The sequence below is a fragment of the Salvelinus fontinalis genome, chromosome 31 (assembly GCF_029448725.1).
Source record: "Salvelinus fontinalis isolate EN_2023a chromosome 31, ASM2944872v1, whole genome shotgun sequence".
Classification (NCBI taxonomy): Eukaryota; Metazoa; Chordata; class Actinopteri; order Salmoniformes; family Salmonidae; genus Salvelinus; species Salvelinus fontinalis.
The window spans coordinates 22462698-22485210 of record NC_074695.1 but is presented as its reverse complement, the minus strand read 5'-3'; the positions used below and the strand labels follow the sequence as shown (position 1 = coordinate 22485210).

Here is a 22513-nt window from a genome sequence, read left to right as displayed (position 1 = left end):
TTGGTTCACTCCAGACCTGACTGCTCTTGACGAGCACAAAAACTTCCTGTGGCATACTGCATTAGCATCGAATAGCCCCTGCAATATGCAACTTTTCAGGGAAATTAGGAACCAATATACACAGGCCGTTAGGAAAGCAAAGGCTAGCTTTTTCAAACAGAAATTTGCAACCTGTAGCACAAACTCCAAAAAGTTCTCGGACACTAAAGTCCATGGAGAATAAGAGCACCTCCTCCCAGCTGCCCACTGCATTGAGGCTAGGAAACACTGTCACCACCGATTTATCCGCGATAATTGAGAATTTCAATAAGCATTTTTCTACGGCTGGCAATGCTTTCCACCTGGCTACCCTTACCCCGGTCAACAGCCCTGCACCCCCCACAGCAACTTGCCCAAGCCTCCCCCATTTATCCTTCACCCAAATCCAGATAGCTGATGTTCTGAAAGAACTGCAAAATCTGGACCCCTACAAATCAGCCGGGCTAGACAATCTGGACCCTCTCTTTCTAAAATGATCCACCAAAATTGTTCAACCTCTCTTTCGTATCATCTGAGATCCCCAAAGTTTAGAAAGCTGCTGTGGTCATCCCCCTCTTCAAAGGGGGAGACACTCTAGACAAAAACTGCTATAGACCTATATCTATCCTACCCTGCCTTTCTAAGGTATTCGAAAGCCAAGTTAACAAACAGATCACCGACCATTTTGAATCCCACCGTAACTTCTCCGTATGCAATCTGGTTTCCGAGCTGGTCATGGGTGTACCTCAGCAACGCTCAAGGTCCTAAACGATATCATAACCTCCATCGATAAGAGACAATACTGTGCAGCTGTATTCGTCGACCTAGCCAAGGCTTTCGACTCTGTCAATCACCACATTCTTATTGGCAGACTCAACAGCCTTGGTTTCTCAAATGACTCCCTCGCCTGGTTCACCAACTACTTTTCAGACAGAGTTCAATGTGTAAAATCGGAGGGCCTGTTGTCCAGACCTCTGGCAGTCTCTATGGGGGTGCCACAGGGTTCAACCCTCGGGCCGACTCTTTTCTCTGTTTACATCAATGATGTTGCTCTTGATTCTCTGATCCACCTCTAAGCAGACGACACCATTCTGTATACTTCTGGCCCTTCTTTGGACACTGTGTTAAATAACCTCCAGATGAGCGTCAATGCCATACAACTCTCCTTCCTTGGCCTCCAACTGCTCTTAAATGCAAGTAAAACTAAATGCATACTCTTCAACCGATCGCTGCCCACACTTGCCCGCCCGTCCAGCATCACAACTCTGGATGGTGACTTAGAATATGTGGACAACTACAAATACCTAGATGTCTGGCTAGACTGTAAACTCTCCTTCCACACTCACATTAAGCATGTCCAATCCAAAATTAAATCTAGAATCGGCTTCCTATTTCGCAACAAAGCATCCTTCACTCATGCTGCCAAACATACCCTCGTAAAACTGACCATCCTACCGATCCTCGACTTCGGTGATGTCATCTATAAAATAGCCTCCAACACTCTACTCAGTGAATTGGATGCAGTCTATCACAGTGCCATCCGTTTTGTCACCAAAGCCCCATATACTACCCACCACTGCAACCTGTATGCTCTCGTTGGCTGGCCCTCGCTTCATATTCGTCGCCAAACTCACTGGATCCAGGTCATCTATAAGTCTTTGCTAGGTAAAGCCTCGCCTTACCTCAGCTCACTAGTCACCATAACAGCACCCACCCGTAGCACGTGCTCCAGCAGGTATATTTCGCTGGTCATCGCCAAAGCCAATTCCTCCTTCGGCCGCCTTTCCTTACAGTTCTCTGCTGCAAACGACTGGAACGAACTGCAAAAATCCCTGAAGCTGGAGACTCATATCTCCCTCACTAGCTTTAAGCACCAGCTGTCAGAGCAGCTCACAGTTCACTGCACCTGTACATAGCTCATCTGTAAATTGTCACGATCGTCTTCTTGAGAGAGATTGGACCAAGGCGCAGCGTGTGCAAAATACATCTTCTTTTATTGAGAAGAGAGAGAAAACACAAAACGAACACTATATATAAACTAACAAAACAACAAACGACCGTCTAGCCATAGACATAACTAGACAACCTCACTCTTCTCTACCCCATACACATACAACACCCCTAGACTAGACAAAACACACAAAGACAACCCACCCCAACTCACGCCCTGACCAACTAAATAAATAACAGAAAAAGGAACAATAGGTCAGGAACATGACATAAATAGCCCATCCAACTACCTCATCCCCATACTGTTATATATTTTATTTATTTTGCTCCTTTGTTATATGTTATATATCTTATTTAATCACTCCAGTGTTTAATTGCTATATTGTAATTATTTTGCCACTATGGCCTACTTATTGCCTTACCTCCCTTGTCCTACTGCATTTGCACACATTGTATATAGACTTTTCTATTGTATTATTGACTGTATGTTTGGATATTCCATGTGTAACTCTGTGTTGTTGTTTGTGTCGCACTGCTTTGCTTTATCTTGGCCAGGTCGCAGTTGTAAGTGAGAACTTGTTCTCAACTAGCCTACCTGGTTAAATAAAGTTGAAATAAATCACATTTTTATAAACTTACAACAGTGCATGTACAATTTGAACTTATAGCACTAAAACTATACAGCGTTAATATAGAGCAGCTGGTAGGCAGCTGATTGGCTGTGGGTTATTATAACAAAATGTGGCTATAGTACAGGCATTGATGCACTGGATGATACAGTAGAAGAAAAAGGAGGCAAAATCACACTTTGTTAGAGTTTTCTTCATTTTTTTATTATTTTATTATTTTACAGCAGAAAGAATATAAAGCATTCAGAAAACATCTTCCATATTTTAAGGGCATTTCAAAACGTTTTGCATGGCTTCAGCAGCTTTTTTGAAAACATATCCATTGAGTCAGTGACGCTTGTACATGCACAATTACAAAATTAAAACTTACAAACAAGAAATAGGGGGAAGAAAAAGGAGAGAAAGCAAAACACATTAGGGGAAACGAAAATAAGGAGTGGGTGAAATAATAGGGGAAGGAAAGAAAGAGAGGGTCACATAACAGGGAAAGACCGAGAGAAAGACAGTTAAAGAGGAGAGGAAAATAGCTCTAACACTAGTTCACATGCAAAGTGTCAAGGACCCACGACTTTGTATTAAAGCAGGGCCATTTTTTTCTTCTTGGTTTGGAATTGATGAAAACGTGCAGTTCGGTAAAGGGGCCATACAATTGCTGTCCATAAACTACTGAATGCTTGTCTTGCAATACTGGCATTTGCATAAGAGTACGTCGACTACATGTGTCCAATCATTTTTATCTTCACTAGGTCTATAGGTCTCCACAAAATAATGCTTATTGCTCTGTGTCCATAAGTGGAAAAGGTTGTGAGATGGTTTCTGCTCTGTTGTCTTGATGTGCCTACCTTTCAGTAGTTTGAGTGCATTGACAAAGGAAGAGGAGGAAATACCGTCCAGTCCCTCAAGTCAATTAGTAGAGTGTAATGAAGGTAATAAAATCCATATGAAGTGCCTGTTATAGCTAACCTGTCATACCATCCAGAAGATGGCCATACCTGAAGGGCTTTTTCTGAAACCGTCCCTCTAAGATCTGGTCATCTTCAACTACCTCAACGTACGTCTCAGGAAGACCTCATCTTCAACTACCCCAACGTACGTCTCAGGAAGACCTCATCTTCAACTACCCCAACGTACGTCTCAGGAAGACCTCATCTTCAACTACCTCAACGTACGTCTCAGGAAGACCTCATCTTCAACTACCCCAACGTACGTCTCAGGAAGACCTCATCTTCAACTACCCCAACGTACGTCTCAGGAAGACCTCATCTTCAACTACCTCAACGTACGTCTCAGGAAGACCTCATCTTCAACTACCCCAACGTACGTCTCAGGAAGACCTCATCTTCAACTACCCCAATGTACGTCTCAGGAAGACCTCATCTTCAACTACCCCAACGTACGTCTCAGGAAGACCTCATCTTCAACTACCCCAACGTACGTCTCAGGAAGACCTCATCTTCAACTACCCCAACGTACGTCGCAGGAAGACCTCATCTTCAACTACCCCAACGTACGTCTCAGGAAGACCTCATCTTCAACTACCCCAACGTACGTCTCAGGAAGACCTCATCTTCAACTACCCCAACGTACGTCTCAGGAAGACCTCATCTTTAACTACCCCAACGTACGTCTCAGAAAGATCTCTTTCACATTTTACATCATGTCATCATCCATATCTTAACTGAGATGAAATGTTGTATAACTGAGAATAGCTTTATAGACTATTTGAAGCTGTGTGTGATGTTATGACATAATCATAGATTCACACAGCAAATCCTTGTTTTAATGAGAACCATCAAGCCAGAGGAGGTCAAAGGTTAAAGTGTTACTAGACTCCTAAGCATAGTCTATAAAAGAAAGGTAAGCATTTACACAAGACTTTAAGCCCTAGTGTCCCATAATGCCTACAAATTCATTTGTCAGAGCTGTAGCCAAGACAGAAACAATTGACCATTCGGTCAATTGTGATAAGCTTGTCCTAATTATAATTATCTACACTACAATTACTTGTATCCCCTAGTTCTGATATCGTGCCATTACGTCTCTCCTCAGCTCACCTTACTTACTTGAGAGGAAATGGATACCAATAATGTATCCAGGATCAGTAGTAATTTGCCTGTTTTACCCAGAAAGCTCTGTGTCCTATTTCAATAGTGTGCCCTCTCTCTACACTGAATCACCATCAATGTCCTGCTCCACTTCCTCCTCCCCATTTTGGCACCCTGAGTAAAATACAGAAGGGAGGTGAGCTGTTCTCTAGGACTAGGAGCAGGCTAGGAAAATAACACATGATGAGCTCCATCTGCTGAACTGTGTACAAGTGAGACTGACTATGCCCTGACATATCTGGATGTGTGCAGTACAGTGTACTGTCGCCTGCGCGTGTGTGTGTGTGTTGTTGCCTAGTAAAAGACTTGCGGTATACTGTTGGGTTGGGAGCACACTATTTTTTAGATCCAAATGAATAAATTAATTCTAAAAAACTTGCTTCTAGAAAAACTTTCCCTCATGCTACCCCAAGAAACATGGTCAGTAAATACTGCAGATTGATCATAGTTTGTATTTTTAGGATTCTCCTCTGCCTTCCAATCAACGGCCCTCCATCTTTCAGAGTTCTGTGACACGTCATACAAACGTTCTTCGCTTTACAGAACAGTAAGTCTTTTACAAGTCTATCTGACTACTGATTTTAGAAAAATAAGCATGCTTTGGGTGCAGTTCAGTCACCCAGTTAACTATTTTACCCATGCAAGCATAATAAAACCGTCCCATATTGCCACAGCAGTGCATTAGCTGGCATTCTTACCACTATCTGAATGATGAATGCAAGGCAATAAAACCACAAAAGTTATGGAATGGAATTCTCATGGTTTCAACAGGCAGTTCCAATAGAAAATAAAAATGCTTAGAATGTTGACAAGACGGAATGCATTCTGTGGTGATACTGGGTTGGTTAAGGGAACACTGTCACCTGACTGAATTTAGTGATGGTTTTTGGATTGATATATGGTATTATACTTGATATACAGTAGTCCTAAAGAATGATGGATTCAGGTGATCTTTTTCTCTCCAAAGCCATGTTTTTCTCCCTAGGTACAGTACATTGCATGCTTCCTGACATTGGCTTTGTGCGATCAATCGGGATATGATTAGGCACTTTCTACATAAACACTCTGAAAATAGGTTTACATATCAAGTCTCTGTGAAATAAACACAAACATACAGAGAAATAAACCCAGCAGTATATAATAATAAAAACAGAACAGATCACAGGGTCTGAGACGAAATTCAGCAATTGAAACAACAAAACATAATTGTCCAATGGCATTCACACCTTGTTTGAATAATGAACGTCATTACTGGAATGGAGAATACGCCACCTGGTTGTTTTGATATGAATATAATATATTTCAGCAGAACTGCAAAAACCAGCAGACTGTTGTATAGTATATATCATCGACTCACAGATCAAATCAACTGGTTCAATGTTTCTGTTCCCACCACTCACATTTCATAATCTTTCAAACACGGTCCTCACATATGCCATTATGAGCCAGGCATATTCTTCTTCAGAAGTTGCTATAATGACACTGGTGCATCTTGTAGCATTCCTCACTTTTGCTCATTGACTTGGCTATGCTGATCCATAATAGTTTATATGTTTCACTATAACCCCATCACTGTTTAATTGTGTTCTTTTAGCACCTTAGATTGTTTAAACAAGTGTTCCTCCTGTAAGTAAATTACCAATTTACTTTTACAAAGAATACCAGTTGAGAGATGCTACACATGTACCTCGTTCACTGTGGCCACATTACATTTTGACAAAGAATAATTCTGGTCTGTCCAGACCCTGACAGCCTTAGTCAAGTTACACTTCCAGCCCAAACTTAGAAAAAAGTATTGTCTTGTGTCAGCAGTTTGATACGTTGATCTAGTCTATTTTAGGGTTTCCCAAACTCGGTCCAAAGCTCAATGATTTAATAATCAAAGCTCAATGATTTAATAATCAAAGCTCAATGATTTAATAATCAAAGCTCAATGATTTAATAATAAAAGCTCAATGATTTAATAATCAAAGCTCGATGATTTCATCACCTGTGTGTTGTCCTATTAAATAAATGATGATTTAATATATATTTTATTTTTATTGAACTAGGCAAGTCAGTTAAGAACAAATTATTATTTACAATAACGGCCTAGGAACAGTGGGTTAACTGCCTTGTTCAGGGGCAGAACGACAGATTTTTACCTTGTCTGCTCGGGGATTCGATCTAGCAACCTTTTGGTTACTGGCCCAACGATCTAACCACTAGGCTACCTATTAAACAAATGTTAAATCAACCTCAATTATAAAAAATAAAAACAACAGGGCTGAGATTCACATGGACAAGGCTGCCATTTACAATCTTTATATGAACACAATCCATACAAACATGCATACTGACAACACAATCCCTCTTTCTCATACAGTAGGCTTTTTTGCACTTAAAATGTTACTGACGAGTGATCCCTGTGTATTTTGTGATGATGGCAAAAAAGCTTGGGTTGTTCTGACGTGTGATAACAGAAGAGAAATGAGAGACTTAAAAGTTGCTGTAGAAATATTTCTCCCTCTGCAATGTGTACCTCTATCTGTGATCCTCTGCCAGTTGGGATGGGACCTTGTGGTCTTTAATGCTAGTGTCTATTTCATTGTATGATTATCTGTTCTGCTAAGATTAACTTCATTCTCTTGCTAAGCAATATAGCATTCACATTACTTGGCACCATTGGCAAAAGATTCTTGGTAGCCCAAAACAAAAATGTAAACATAAACATACTTGTCTTAAGATAATTTTGCAGATTTCTCCTAACTCTAAATACATGATCTTTTTTAAAAGTTTTTAGCATTTGCAATAATGTCATGCTTTCGCAAAATGTTTTTCCCAAGAACAATCAAAATAAAATAAAATACTCTTATAGTGAAATACTTTTAATAATTTTACAGAGCATAGCCACTACTGCTTTTGTTTAGTTTTTTTTAAACCTTTGTTCATGTTTTTCATGCACATAGCTCATTTTTATCCCAGGTATTTACACTATATACAAACAATACAACCATACTTCTTAGGCATTCAAACAAAACTATACAAATATTCTGTTTTTGTCTCATACCTGTTTTTGACCCCTTTTTAATGAATAAAATAATATATTTCTAAAATACAATCCCCTTTGGGTAAATGTTTTTCCCTACCTTCAGCCTTCTTTATATACAGAAACTGCTCAATTGTCAAAAATATGGATTTGTCTAACCCCTATTTTGGGACTAGCTTAGGGACCCCTCAAAGAATCTCTAAGACGTCAAGGCAATGTATGTGATCTTCCCCTCAAAAGCCCTCACAGGCCCTGAAGTTCATTTAAAAAGAACAACAATAACCTTCATGACTGTAATCATTACAACACAAAAGAGGCAAGTTTTCTTTCTTTTTAGAATACTGAGAAAATAAATTAAATAAGGCAACAGAAAAAGAAAAGATGAGGACGATGTAGGTATAATCTCAGGAACTAGAGGGTATGACTCTTGGGAGAATAGGTTGGTACATGGGCCACTCAGTTACATTTGAACATGAAGACAAAAGCAAAACATTGAAATTCAGAGAATACAGACCTAACTTCCAGCACGCAGGTGAAGACTTCACCCATAGGCATGCATATTTGATCAAATCGACAACACAGAATTTTGAAGAGACAAGTCAGTTGTAAATCGGTCATGGGCATGAGCACAAAACAGATTCAAGCAAAGAGGAATAGAAAAGAGAATAAAATAATAATATAAAAAAATAAGAAGAATTGTAATTCCATTGAATCCCCCTATCCCTTGCCTTACAGTACATAACCCCTCCAAACCTAGATTACAAAATAAGCCATTGTTTTAATAAGCCCCACCCATTTCTGCTCACACCCCTCCTACATTCATATGTAACCCCACCCCTTTGGACTGACTGGCGGGGTAGAGCACAGCGTAACAGGAAGGGGAATTTTGATCTATTTTGAGTTACCATACTGAATGTATTCATCTAACTGTCGACAGGGAGTGTATGTGTGCAAATGGATCAATGTATTACCGAGATTTTTTGGTTCATTAAGTTACATTTTTTTCTTCTTCAAATGGAATAATCAGTCACTTAAAAAAATATGAAATACAATTAGAGCCAAGTCCCAAATATGTTTCTGCTTCTGTCATGTTTCCTTATGTTCTGGCCGGCATCTGCCTCCATCCTTGGCGTCTTATCCTCTTCCTTTGATCCACAGGGACCGTTTCAGACATGTCCAGCATTCCTCTTCCTTTACCGTCTTAAACTTATACTCCGATACTCCCAAAAAGACAAAACAATCCATGAAAAAGTGCAAAAAATGCCATGAAGCAAATGTTCTGCCCCCCACAGCTTCTTCCCCTTAGTTTATAATTCTACACTCTCCAACATAAACAATGTCAGAGGGAAAAGATAAACGTGAAAAATGCTGTTGTTAGAAGTAGAAGTAGAGTCGGCCACGCTGCCGTAGTAGTAGTAATAATAATCGCAGTGTTTTCACTGAACTGTTTTTTTTTCTTCTTCTCTTGTAAAATGTCTTGGGTATAAAGGGACAAAGAAAACAGGAAGAGTCAGGAGGAGAGTGATGTCACATTGTGAGGGGGCTTTTCTGAAGGTTCTCATGTTCCTTGGCCCTTTTCAATTCGTTCACTCTGAAACACAGACAGAGAGACAAAAGTCATTTAAACAGGGGTCTATGACCGCCAACACAGATCACCTCTCACAGGATGATTCTGTACTCTGTCTCAAACCATTCCCGAGAGAGACAGAGAGATGAAGATCGACATAGCCCTTGTCAACGGGACCTGGTGCTGATTTGGAAAGAAAACATTGATAAATCTTTATTTTAACTGGATCTCATCTAGTCTAAATGATTCTGTTAAATCACTACGTCTTATGGCTCACTGAACCCATTCTTTCAGTACTTGATATTCTAATAGGTCAACTAACTTTGAAACTTGAGAATGGTTCTTAAAGCAGTTGGATTTACTTTTAAACTCTTGAGAATATAATGTGATTGGAAAAAGGTCTCTTGATAATTAAACTTTCCAAAACTAATCTCAGGAGAGGAAACAGGAGTCCCTTGACAAGTCCACCAAATATTTGTTGGGCTGAAAGAGACCCTCAAGGTAGGCAGAGATTTACTAATTGGTTTGTATTTGGAATATTGCTATGCACCAAATAAATGACTATATTACTCAAGAATTGTGTGTCAATTAATTTCATCAGTGGAATGTATTATTGCGTCTATCACTAAATGATGAAGTACAAACACAACTGAAAATTGAAGGCATTCAATTTGTGAAAGAGGTGAAAATGTATTAAGACTACAATAGTCTAACCAAACTTGTATTGCATTTGTATTGGGAAGTGACATTACCTTGGCATTCCACTTGTGAACCATGTCCAAACTGAGCCAGAGCCAAACACGACATTATACCCCAGCATGTACAATAGACTCAATAGATCTGACTGTAAGTCACTAGCCAATGACTGTTCCATACCATAATCAATAGACACACCCTGTGGTAATTGTACTACTGACCACAACACTGAGATTGGTGTATATTCTCTGACTCCCTTCGGTCTCTATACTGCTTCTGAGAGAGCTTTTTTCCTCATAGGTAAACAGGACGAGTGGACAATGAGTGGACAATTTGTGGACAATGCAGTCCATTTGACATGAGTTTATACATGTATATAACCCCAATGGCCTTCACCTGGTATCACTGAGCTTAGTGGTGAGCCCCCACAGTGCTGTGTATGTAGGTTTAGTGTTTTTCACTGTGCCATTTCCTCTTCCTCTCAGTCTGAGATGTTGTTCCCCTGAGGTGTGAATCCATTACTGGTACACCTCCTGCTGTTCTAACTCCCTGGAGGTAGAGGGACTTCCCATTGTTTGTGTTGTACTGCTAGTTTGACTATGACCTGCATGTGCTATCACATCACTGGAACCCAGATCATAACAAACATGCATGCTATCACATCTTTATAGTACAATATCTACCTCAACTGCTCTCGGAGCACAGTGACCCATATTCTACAGTATAACATACCCCAACCTGGTCTCAGAGCATTTCCTATTATTATGTATGTAAATCTGAGACACTCCATTTAGTATGGTATGTTACATTTGGTATGATTACATAACACAGATGGTAACTTTAGGCAAAAACTATATGGATATGAGTGTCTGCTAAATTACTTAAATGTAAAATTATACATTCAAAAGGCACCATTTTCTCAGAAGATTAACTACAGTGTCTGTGATTCATACAGATGATGAGGCTGATGATAACTGTCATATGGGTATTTTTGTCAATATGCCCAAAGTCTTTCTGGAAGAGTAGTCAGACAGACACAAAGTTTGTACCCATGAGGAATTTCTATCATATTTTCAGTGATGATGCATGTGTATTTGAAGCAGCCCTGAACTAGTGAGGGCTCCCAATGAAATGCCTAGAGGAGCTTTGACATTTTCAGTAAACAAAACCCAGGGGGGTCATAACCCCCTCTACTGTGTCATGTGGGGCGCAGCTGTTTGAGAGAGAACATCCGTCCCATAGCATGCCTGGGGGTACATTTTAAAGAGCAAGGCCCATAGAGGTGTCACCAGTCATGCAACATAGTAAACATGATGTGAATAGGCATCTTCATAACCACACAAAACAAAACATATAATAATGAAAATAAAAGTCATTTCCAGAGGGGAGAAAGAGGTGCCTGTTAAGTGTTACGGTGACATAGTCATTCATAAGCAGTGGTTAGTTAGTTTAATAAGAGTAAAGTTACATTTGATCTGAGTTTGAGCTTCTCAGTCAGTCCACCTGTGGCTCCAGTAGGCAGCCTTCATGCAAGCAGGCATCAAGCAACAGTGATGGACAAGATAGAGGGAGGAGGACAGCGAGAGAGAGAGAGGAAGAGAGAGATGGATGGAGAAAAAGCGAAAGATAGAGGAAAAAGAGGGAGAGAGAAAGAGTGGATGAAGGCAACGACTCAGCAGATAAAACTATTGTTAGAGAGAGAGAGATAGAGAGGCAGAGACATACAGTGTGGACAGGGAAGAGAGAGAAGCACGAACTGAGTTGCTGAGGCTGCACTCACCCGCTTGAACAGTCTATGGTCCATCAAGGGGCTTCGCATAAACAGCAAAACAATACCAGACAGCTATTAGCACAAGTAGGAACTGTGAGGAAAGGAAGGGGGGGACGAGGAGAAGAGAGTAGGGGTGCGAGGAGAGGAGGTTAGGGGGGCGAGGAAAAGAGAGTAGGGGGGCGAGGAGAGGAGGTTAGGGGGGCGAGGAAAAGAGAGTAGGGGGGCGAGGAAAAGAGAGTAGGGGGGCGAGGAAAAGAGAGTAGGGGGGAAAGGAAAAGAGAGTAGGGGGGCGAGGAAAAGAGAGTAGGGGGGCGAGGAAAAGAGAGTAGGGGGGAAAGGAAAAGAGAGTAGGGGGGCGAGGAAAAGAGAGTAGGGGGGCGAGGAAAAGAGAGTAGGGGGGAAAGGAAAAGAGAGTAGGGGGGCGAGGAAAAGATAGAAGGGGCGAGGAAAAGAGAGTAGGGGGCGAGGAAAAGAGAGTAGGGGGGCGAGGAAAAGAGAGTAGGGGGGAAAGGAAAAGAGAGTAGGGGGCGAGGAAAAGAGAGTAGGGGGGCGAGGAAAAGAGAGTAGGGGGGAAAGGAAAAGAGAGTAGGGGGGCGAGGAAAAGATAGAAGGGGCGAGGAAAAGAGAGTAGGGGGCGAGGAAAAGAGAGTAGGGGGGCGAGGAAAAGAGAGTAGGGGGGAAAGGAAAAGAGAGTAGGGGGGCGAGGAAAAGAGAGTAGGGGGGCGAGGAAAAGAGAGTAGGGGGCGAGGAAAAGAGAGTAGGGGGGAAAGGAAAAGAGAGTAGGGGGGCGAGGAAAAGAGAGTAGGGGGGCGAGGAAAAGAGAGTAGGGGGCGAGGAAAAGAGAGTAGGGGGGCGAGGAAAAGAGAGTAGGGGGGAAAGGAAAAGAGAGTAGGGGGGCGAGGAAAAGATAGAAGGGGCGAGGAAAAGAGAGTAGGGGGCGAGGAAAAGAGAGTAGGGGGGCGAGGAAAAGAGAGTAGGGGGGAAAGGAAAAGAGAGTAGGGGGCGAGGAAAAGAGAGTAGGGGGGCGAGGAAAAGAGAGTAGGGGGGAAAGGAAAAGAGAGTAGGGGGGCGAGGAAAAGATAGAAGGGGCGAGGAAAAGAGAGTAGGGGCGAGGAAAAGAGAGTAGGGGGGCGAGGAAAAGAGAGTAGGGGGGAAAGGAAAAGAGAGTAGGGGGGCGAGGAAAAGAGAGTAGGGGGGCGAGGAAAAGAGAGTAGGGGGCGAGGAAAAGAGAGTAGGGGGGAAAGGAAAAGAGAGTAGGGGGGCGAGGAAAAGAGAGTAGGGGGGCGAGGAAAAGAGAGTAGGGGGCGAGGAAAAGAGAGTAGGGGGGCGAGGAAAAGAGAGTAGGGGGGCGAGGAAAAGAGAGTAGGGGGGCGAGGAAAAGAGAGTAGGGGGGCGAGGAAAAGAGAGTAGGGGGGAAAGGAAAAGAGAGTAGGGGGGCGAGGAAAAGAGAGTAGGGGGGAAAGGAAAAGAGAGTAGGGGGCGAGGAAAAGAGAGTAGGGGCGAGGAAAAGAGAGTAGGGGGGCGAGGAAAAGAGAGTAGGGGGGCGAGGAAAAGAGAGTAGGGGCGAGGAAAAGAGAGTAGGGGGCGAGGAAAAGAGAGTAGGGGGGCGAGGAAAAGAGAGTAGGGGGGCGAGGAAAAGAGAGTAGGGGGGAAAGAAAAAGAGAGTAGGGGAGCGAGGAAAAGAGAGTAGGGGGGCGAGGAAAAGAGAGTAGGGGGGCGAGGAAAAGAGAGTAGGGGGGAAAGGAAAATAGAGTAGGGGGGCGAGGAAAAGAGAGTAGGGGGGAAAGGAAAAGAGAGTAGGGGGCGAGGAAAAGAGAGTAGGGGCGAGGAAAAGAGAGTAGGGGGGCGAGGAAAAGAGAGTAGGGGGGCGAGGAAAAGAGAGTAGGGGGGAGGAAAAGAGAGTAGGGGCGAGGAAAAGAGAGTAGGGGGGCGAGGAAAAGAGAGTAGGGGGGCGAGGAAAAGAGAGTAGGGGCGAGGAAAAGAGAGTAGGGGGGCGAGGAAAAGAGAGTAGGGGCGAGGAAAAGAGAGGAGTGGGCGAGGAGAGGAGAGTAGGGGGGCAAGAAGATAGTAGGGGTGCGAGGAGAAGAGAGTAAGGGGCGAGGAGAGGAGGGGGGTGAGGAGAGGAGAGAGGATAGGATAGGAGGGGGGTCTCTGAAGTGTTGTATATAACCCCCCAACCCTTTTTATCGTCCAAAAAATAAATAAAATAGAGACATGAAAACAGAGAACTTGTCTTATCAGATCTGTGCATACTCATTCTTGCCATCTAACGTGTAGTAAACCCTTCATATATCTACCAAATCCCTACGCTGAATGGTTGTGTGTTTGTGTGTGAATATAACAAACCTATTTAAAAAACCCATATGAGTTAGTGTTGTGGGCGGGGCTTACCTGTGGCGGCAGCGGCGTAGAAACCTCATGATCTTCCTGGCAGCCTGATCCTGCCTCTTAGTGAGCAGACTACTTCTACAACACACAAGACAAGAGGGAACACTGGCTTTTTAGAGGGTCCACAGTAAACAAAATACACTGTGGTTGTGTGTAGCTAGTGTAGATCTCAAATTCAACCATGCTTTTAAACTTTATTTTGGAGATTCTGTATAGCATGGGTACTGTCCTCTCCAGTCCTCAAGAGCCTTAGGCTGCGTTTACACAGGCAGCCCAATTCTGATAATTTTTTTAACTAATTGGTCTTTTGATTAATCAGAACAACTTTGAAAAATATCGGGTGTGAAAAGATCTGATGTGAATGTTCAAAAGACCAATTAGTGTACAAAAATATACTAATTGGTCTGCCTGTGTAAACACAGCCGTAGTGTCTTCATCAATATATTCACATGTGCACAGTTCTTGCATGTTTAAAATCTAAATCAGTTATGCATGAGCACAGGAGGACACCATGACCCTGGGGACTGCATTTCAGACTGCAGTTAATCATCCCTTACAAATGTATTTCCCCAAGTGAAGTCTACAAGGTTAAGTGGAGAAGAGCATAACTATCCTGTAATGAGGCTCAGCCTCCTGTACGTGTCAGTGTGTGTTACTGTATGTTTACCCGAGTGTGTGTGTGTGTGTGTGTGTGTGTGTGTGTGTGTGTGTGTGTGTGTGTGTGTGTGTGTGTGTGTGTGTGTGTGTGTGTGTGTGTGTGTGTGTCAGTGCATTTAGCTACTTGTGCTGCTGTGTGTCAGTGTGAGTGGTAGCTACTTTGTGTGTGTGTGTGTGTTGATGTGTGTGTTTAGCTTCCTGGGCGTGTGTTGTGTGTATGCATCAGAGTGTGTCACTGTGTAAGCATACCTGAGTTTGTGTTGCACCAGGGCAGCGGCGGCTCCTTGCCGGTGTAGCCTGAGCCTGCCAAACTCCTTGTAGCTGCGGTAGTATTGCTGGATCAGCACGGCCGCCCGCCTGCTCTGCTGGAACTTCTTCTGCTCGTGGTAGCTGCGGAACTTACTCTGGATAAGAATGGCGGCCTGCGTCATCTTCTTATAAAGTGCATACTGCCACAAAAAGGACCAGAGAGAGGAGGATATACAGAGTCAGGAACAGGGGGTTGGGAAGACCCAAACAATGGCCTCAAATGCACACATATATTGTATGATTCATACTATTATGGCCAAACCAAACCAAGCCAAACTAGGCTGACCTGGTTAGGCATTCACTACAGTTGCTGGAACCGTGCTGGAAAGGAAAATAGACTAGCCAACATAATAGGGTTTATGTCGGCCCTAGAGTGTGAATCAGGCAATATTACTGGACTTAGGAAAGGTGCTGATGTAGGTTATGAGTATCAATATAACCAAGTCAAGTGTGATAATCAAGTGAAGCTAGGTAGCATTGTTGCATCATCTGAGACAGTGAAAAAAAAAAAGGAAAGTTTGACATGTGTTCTACCCTCTGGTGGCTTTGAGTCTGTAGTGACTCTTTTCAAGGAGTGTCATTTTAAACCCTAAATCCTTTTTACAAAAATAACAATTTAAAAATGAAAGACAGTGAAAAGATGTTACCTTCAAGGCTATCCATGTTAGCTTGTAAACAAAGCAAAGGTGAGATTGTGAATCACGAACAGGCATGAACAAGGATCAGCCTGAGCCTAGAAAAATGGACTAAACTGAATAAAGTGAAACGCTTGTCTAAAAGTCCCTAATTAATGTATTACAATCTGTCCTGGATCTAACCAGTATCTGTAACGTCACGGAATATGGACAAACATGCAATTATTGAATCTCCATGTGTGTTGTAAGGGGCTGACTGTGCCCAGCTTACCTGTTTGTATTTCTTGTAACAACGCTGAATGACTGCCGCAGCTACTTCCTGTTGCTCTCTGAATGGGCGTCCCTGTGAGAGAGTAGAGTAGGAGAGGTCAGAGGTCAGAGTATTGGAAGTGGTGTAGTAGTCTATTATAGAGGGCCACTGCTCCCTGAGGTCTCTTCCTGGGCCCAGGGCCCTGGTTGTCTGGAGGACAGACAGAGGACCTGGGGTTGAGGACGCTGGGGGAGAGGCTCCATCCTGGGCTGGGAGAGGAGAGAGGTGCCAGCCCAGTGTTGCTCTCCTCCCCAGTCTCAGCTGGCAGAGGGGTAGAACAGATGACTGTGAACGACAGCGAACAGTTTGAGACGTGGAAAGTCATTAAAGCTAGCTATGGGGGATAGGTAGCAAGGTGAGGAAGTGGGGCAGGTGGGGGCGAAGTGAAGCTGGGCGGGGTGTGTGGAGCTGGTTAAGGACAGGCAGCAGCGGGCAACACACACATTTTTTAAAGAGTAAGAGAGAGGGAAAGAGAAAGAGAGGGAGAGAGGGACAGAAAGAGAGAGAGCTTATAGGGAGCAGGGAAGAGGGAGCAGTGCAGTCGTTCCTTAAAGCAAGGCCATGCTGAAACCACAGGGACCACATAGTTTGAGTGTGTCTTAGTGAGACAGATACAGAGAAAGAAAGATGGGATAACATATGAGTGTTCATTAACATATTAACATAATCCATTGATGATTACTGGGTGAGCATAGATAGTGTCTTGTGCACTCAGGACACTTGGACACAGACCAGGAGGTAGTTTTGTTCATATAGCAACCTTTCCAGATTCAAGGGACCCATTCATAACTTCCCATTTCACCTGATAACATTAAGGTCAACACCACATCAAAATAGAGTGCCAGTGGAAGTCCTAATAACGTTGCTGTACATTTTTTTGTACAGCAGGTTAGTTACTGTGTGTGGTACCTCATCCCGGCCTGTACCTTGTACTTGCGGAAGGCAGTTTGGACGAGACGGGCGGCCTCGTACAGCTCCCTCTGCTCGGGGTCGGACAGGGTGAGCTGGGCCAAGTCTCTCTCCACCTTGTTGTTAGAGGCCTGGATGAACTCGCTCCAATCGGCCGGGGAGGGCAGGGTAGGCCTCTCCATGGGCCCCTCCCTCAGGGGAGACCCCCCTGGGCTGGGATTGGAGGATGGAGTCAGAGGTCCACTGTGCAGAGATCTGGAAGGGGAGGATCCAGGGAGGGGCAGGGGAGGAGCAGGGGATGGTGACAGTTTAAAAAGTAGTCAGCTAAGCGTTGTTATCTGAAGATATATACTGAACAAAAATATAAAATGCAACATGTAGCAATTTCTAAGATTTTACTGAGAATAAATAAATTTGTCCCTAATCTATGGATTTCACATGACTGGGAAGAGGTACAGCCACCCACTGGGGGAGCCAGGCCTTGCCAATCAGAATGAGTTTTTCCCCCAAAAAGGGCTTTATTACAGACAGAAATACCTCAGCATTTGGAGGTCTTGAGGTGGCGTGGTTACAAGTGGTCTGCGGTTGTGAGGCCAGTTTGACGTATTGCCAAATTCTCTAAAACGACGTTGGAGGCAGTTTACGGCAGAGAAATGAACATTAAATTATCTGGCAACAGCTCTGTTGAACATTCCTGCAGTCAGCATGCCAATTGCACGCTCACATCTGTGGCATTATGTTGTGTGACAAAACCGCACATTTTAAAGTGGCCTTTTATTATCCCCCCAGCACAAGGTGCACCTGTGTAATGATCATGCTGTTTAATCATATTCTTGATATGCCACACCTGCCAGGTGGATGGATTATCTTGGCAAATGAGATATGCTCACTAACAGAGATGTACAAATTTGTGCTCAAAATCTGAGAGAAGTAAGCTTTTTGTGCATATGGAACATTTCTGGGATTTTTTATTTCAGCTCATGAAACATGGGACCAACACTTTACATGTTGCATTTATATTTCTGTTCAGTGTAGTTCCAATACACTACTGCTATGTCAAGCACAGAAAATATTTTGTAAAACATTTAGGGTCAGATTCCCAGATCAGAATTAAGCCTACAAATTCTCCATTGCACATGCTTTTTAGACAAGGTATAAGCTTAATTTGCATACAGGAAACCAGACCTAGATCACATTCAGTCCAGAGTGCGTCTGTGTTGTGTTGCTCACCGTAGCTGTATGATGCTGGGAAGCTGCTCCACGTCTCCGAGGTAACTGGCCAACCAGCTCATGGTGTTGCTGACACCAGTACTGTCCAGGGGCACCCCATCCAGGGCCACAAAGTTCTCCCTCTTGATTCTCTCTGGGGTCGCCTCAATGATATGCTCTGCCAGAGTCATCATGTTGTCCTGCAGGGGGAGAATCACCCAGGATTGAGTATACTGTAGATCACACACTTAGCACATTGTCATGTCATTGCCTATTTTCTTGTAAACTCTGCTTTTTGGTTATTGTGCAACATGTTTTTGCATTCTTATTCTCATTGTCTGAGATGTTTCCACATTCTGAGTGTTGAGTGTGCAAGTTTAGAATTCATTCTAGGGAACAATGAACATTAAACATGATCCATGTCAAGACAATGACGTTGAGGATGATTATGTTCATAACGATCACAATAATTGTTATTGTTATTGCTGTGCTGTCCTCCCCCTCATCTCCTAGGCTCAGCCTCAGTAGCAGTGTGACTGTGATGGATGGCAGAAGGCTCCCTTGGCTGTGAGAGTCGATCAATGGATGGAGTTTATTATGTGGTGATGGAGGTTCACGCACTGCCAGGGAGGCCTAGGGTCTGTGTGTGTTTGTGTGTGTGTGTTAACTTCACACGTCAGGGCAACCAGTGGCATGGCCCAACAGAGCTGCAGGTGGTCACTTTCAATCTTATTGTCATGTTTATTAACTGGCAGTCCAGATTTATAGACTTGATGTTGATACTATGACATGCTACAGATATGGTGGTCTGGTAAACTAGTGTGAATGTAAGTGCAACGAGCAGGCCGATGAACAGGGTTGGCAGTGGAGTGAGTGGTAAACAGTAGAGTAACTGTCTTCACTAAAGACATGGTAAAAAGTACAGTAACTATCTCTAGCAAACTTATGATAAAGAGTAGACTTGAATAAAGAGACAGCGGAGAGTAGGGTGAGTTCACTGACCTGCAGGTTGTCCATCTGCGTCATACAGTCCTGGTTCTCCAGGTCTTCTCTGTAGGAAAACAGCTCAGTGTCCACCATCTCTCTCTCAGCCATCACCAGCATGTTCCCCAGCTGTTCCCTCTGTCTCAGCCTGCTAGCCAGCTTCTCCTTCCCAAGGCTGCTGCCCCCAGAGTCCCCTGAACCTTTTCTGCCTAAGCCCCTGCTGGAGAAACCCTCCCTAGAGCTCCACTTGGCTACCCCTGCTCCTCCAGAGCTTCCCCCACCGGAGAGACTTTTGTCTGGGCTGAGGCCCTCAGGCGACAGGCTTTTGGGGCTGAAGGACAGCTTGTGGAGCTGCTGTTGCTCCAGGCTCAGCGGGACAGACATGGCCTTGTCGGGCCTGGCCTGGAACAGCTCGGGGTTGGGCTTGTGTTTCTTGGCCAAGGGAAGGTCTCGCTGGCACTCACTGCTGTAGTAGTTGGAGGGCTCGGATCTCGGCCTTCTCAAGTCTGCAGAAGGGTTACAAGATACTATTTTAGAGGCATTTAAACAAACTGTATTAACTAAACTTTGTTGTCTAAAGGTATTTTCCATTGCCCCTTTCCCCCACTGATACCAGTGTGGGGCCTCCCTCTCCTTCAGTCTGCATTGACCTGGGTTGAGGTTGGTGGAGGTCGTGGTGGTGGAGGTGCTGGTGGTGGTGGCGGCGCCGCCTTTCTTTCCGCCGGGCACCATCACGCCGTCGCTGGCCCATGTAACCATCCAGCTGTCTGAGGTGGGAGCGTCGTGGGGGGTGGGGGAGAAGGACATGCGTGTGGTGGGGGGCAGGGGTGCAGGGGGCTGCTGTTCCTCTCTCTGCAGCTGCTCCAGACACTCGGCCAGCTTGGTGTGGCCGCGGGAGCGGGCGATGGACAGAGGCAGGCGTCCCAGAGAGTCAGGGATGGCCAGGGCCCGTCGGTCCCACTTATACAGGACCACTGCCGCTTCCAGGTGACCCAGGGCACACGCCCACATCTACAGAGAACACAGCAGGGGCACAGGTCAGAGGTAGCAGGTCAGTGGACACCGAGGGATGGCTCTAGTAACTTTACTTTCTTGGAAAAGTTAAACTTCCAAGTGAATTCTTTATGAAAAGCTTTATGGAAGGCTTTATGGAAGACCCTTGCAGTGGTTTCATGAGATAAAGCTCTCTATATCTTACCAGAGGGGTGCAGGAGAAGTGGTCCACATTGAGAGGGTCCACCTCCAGCTCCAGGTCAATGCTGTCTGCATGCTTGGTGCTGGTGGGGCATAGAGAAGAACACTGTTAGACTCTTAGACTAAACTCTGGATAAAATAGATAGATTCGTGCTTTATTGACAACTATTTAATACATTATTTTCTGGTCCTAAACTAGTTCCATAATAGATATTCCTATGTCCTAGGGTCTCTCTGTACGGTATATTAACATTACTTTTAGAACCAGTCAATAAGAGGCCTCTGAAGTTCTCACTCACCGCCACTTGATGAGTGTCTGGATGAGGGTGGCGTAGCCCTGCCCAGCGGCCAGGTGAAGCAGGGTCATGCCCCTGAAGGTCTTGGAGTGGATCAGGTGTTTGGACTTGGCCCAGCAGGCCCGGTTCATCATCTTCTCACACACCACCACCACACGGCTCTCAAAGCTGCTGCCCGCCTGACCCTGCCCTGACACACACTGACAACACATAAACACAACAAGGGTTACTTTCAACTCCAACACCAACACTTTACAACACCTGACTTCTCAAACAGAAACACACAGTATGTTTTCTCCATGTAATCCTCTGTAAGCCAAATATCTACAAAATACAGTACATAATATTAAATAGCACATTTCCTGTAGTATGATGTACCTTACCTGTGTCTGGCTGTTGTTACCACCACTACCTCCTCCTCCTCCACCTCCTGCTCCTCCTCCTGCACCTCCTCCACTGCTCTGCTGGTGATGGGAGGCCATCTCTGCCATCCGTCTCTCCATCTGCTCCAGTCGCTCCAGGATGGACATTCTGAACTGGTTATCTGCAACATAGACACATAACACACACGTCAGCATCCATAGACCTACAGTATAATATATGGTCAACAGTGACACCCAGTTAGTACTGCACTGCCGCATGGTACCTATAAAGGCATCTGTAGAAATCAGAAGAACTTTGCAACACAGACACATACACACACACACACACGTCAGCACCTATGGTCAGCACATATCAGTGATCCTGGTCAGTCTTACTAGTGTCTTATGGTACTTACGAAGGCATATAGACGGAATCTGAAACACAGGCACATACACTGAGTGTACAAACACACATGTCTGCAAACCAGTGTCCACTACAGTGTCATTTTGTATACATGCTTAACATGTAGGCATTTATACAGAATCAAGCCTATCAGTAAGCACATTACATACAGTATGAGATTGAGTACTGTTCAACCACACAACATGTCTAACCACACAACATGTCTAACCACACAACATGTCCAACCACACAAAATGTCCAACCACACAACATGTCCAACCACACAACATGTCCAACCACACAACATGTCTAACCACACAACATGTCTAACCACACAACATGTCCAACCACACAACATGTCCAACCACACAACATGTCTAACCACACAACATGTCCAACCACACAACATGTCTAACCACACAACATGTCCAACCACACAACATGTCCAACCACACAACATGTCCAACCACACAACATGTCTAACCACACAACATGTCTAACCACACAAAATGTCTAACCACACACCATGTCTAACCACACAACATGTCTAACCACACACCATGTCTAACCACACAACATGTCTAACCACACAACATGTCTAACCACACAACATGTCCAACCACACAACATGTCTAACCACACAACATGTCTAACCACACAACATGTCTAACCACACACCATGTCTAACCACACAACATGTCCAACCACACAACATGTCTAACCACACACCATGTCTAACCACAACATGTCCAACCATACACCATGTCCAACCACAAAACATGTCCAACCAAACACCATGTCTAACCAAACACCATGTCTAACAACACAACATGTCCAACCACACAACATGTCTAACCACACAACATGTCTAACCACACAACATGTCTAACCACAAAACATGTCCAACCAAACACCATGTCTAACCAAACACCATGTCTAACAACACAACATGTCCAACCAAACACCATGTCTAACCACACACCATGTCTAACCACACAACATGTCTAACCAAACACCATGTCCAACCAAACAACATGTCTAACCACACACCATGTCTAATCAAACACCATGTCTAACCACACAACATGTCCAA

At 44.1% G+C, this 22513-nt stretch overlaps 1 protein-coding gene across 9 annotated transcripts in view; it reads right to left on the bottom strand.

Moving 5' to 3' along the window:
• Window positions 1-2775: 2775 nt before the first annotated feature.
• The window catches only part of LOC129829826 (calmodulin-binding transcription activator 1-like), a 120566-nt gene continuing 100828 nt past the window's right edge, over window positions 2776-22513 (bottom strand). For 3 of the 9 annotated variants that reach the window (XM_055891760.1, XM_055891764.1, XM_055891767.1), the window contains 13 exons: window positions 21039-21199; window positions 20659-20855; window positions 20364-20442; window positions 19816-20176; window positions 19184-19671; window positions 18203-18381; window positions 16990-17227; window positions 16025-16096; window positions 15766-15786; window positions 15059-15258; window positions 14156-14230; window positions 11774-11804; window positions 2776-9321 (listed from right to left, as the gene is read on the bottom strand). In XM_055891760.1, coding sequence (XP_055747735.1) covers window positions 9289-9321; window positions 11774-11804; window positions 14156-14230; window positions 15059-15258; window positions 15766-15786; window positions 16025-16096; window positions 16990-17227; window positions 18203-18381; window positions 19184-19671; window positions 19816-20176; window positions 20364-20442; window positions 20659-20855; window positions 21039-21199 — 2135 coding nt within the window. In that variant the 3' untranslated portion in view covers window positions 2776-9288. Of the gene's footprint in view, window positions 9322-11750; window positions 11805-14155; window positions 14231-15058; window positions 15259-15765; window positions 15787-16024; window positions 16097-16989; window positions 17228-18202; window positions 18382-19183; window positions 19672-19815; window positions 20177-20363; window positions 20443-20658; window positions 20856-21038; window positions 21200-22513 lie in introns of all 9 variants that reach the window. The other 6 variants (XM_055891762.1, XM_055891769.1, XM_055891768.1 and 3 more) reach the window with 5 other exon arrangements.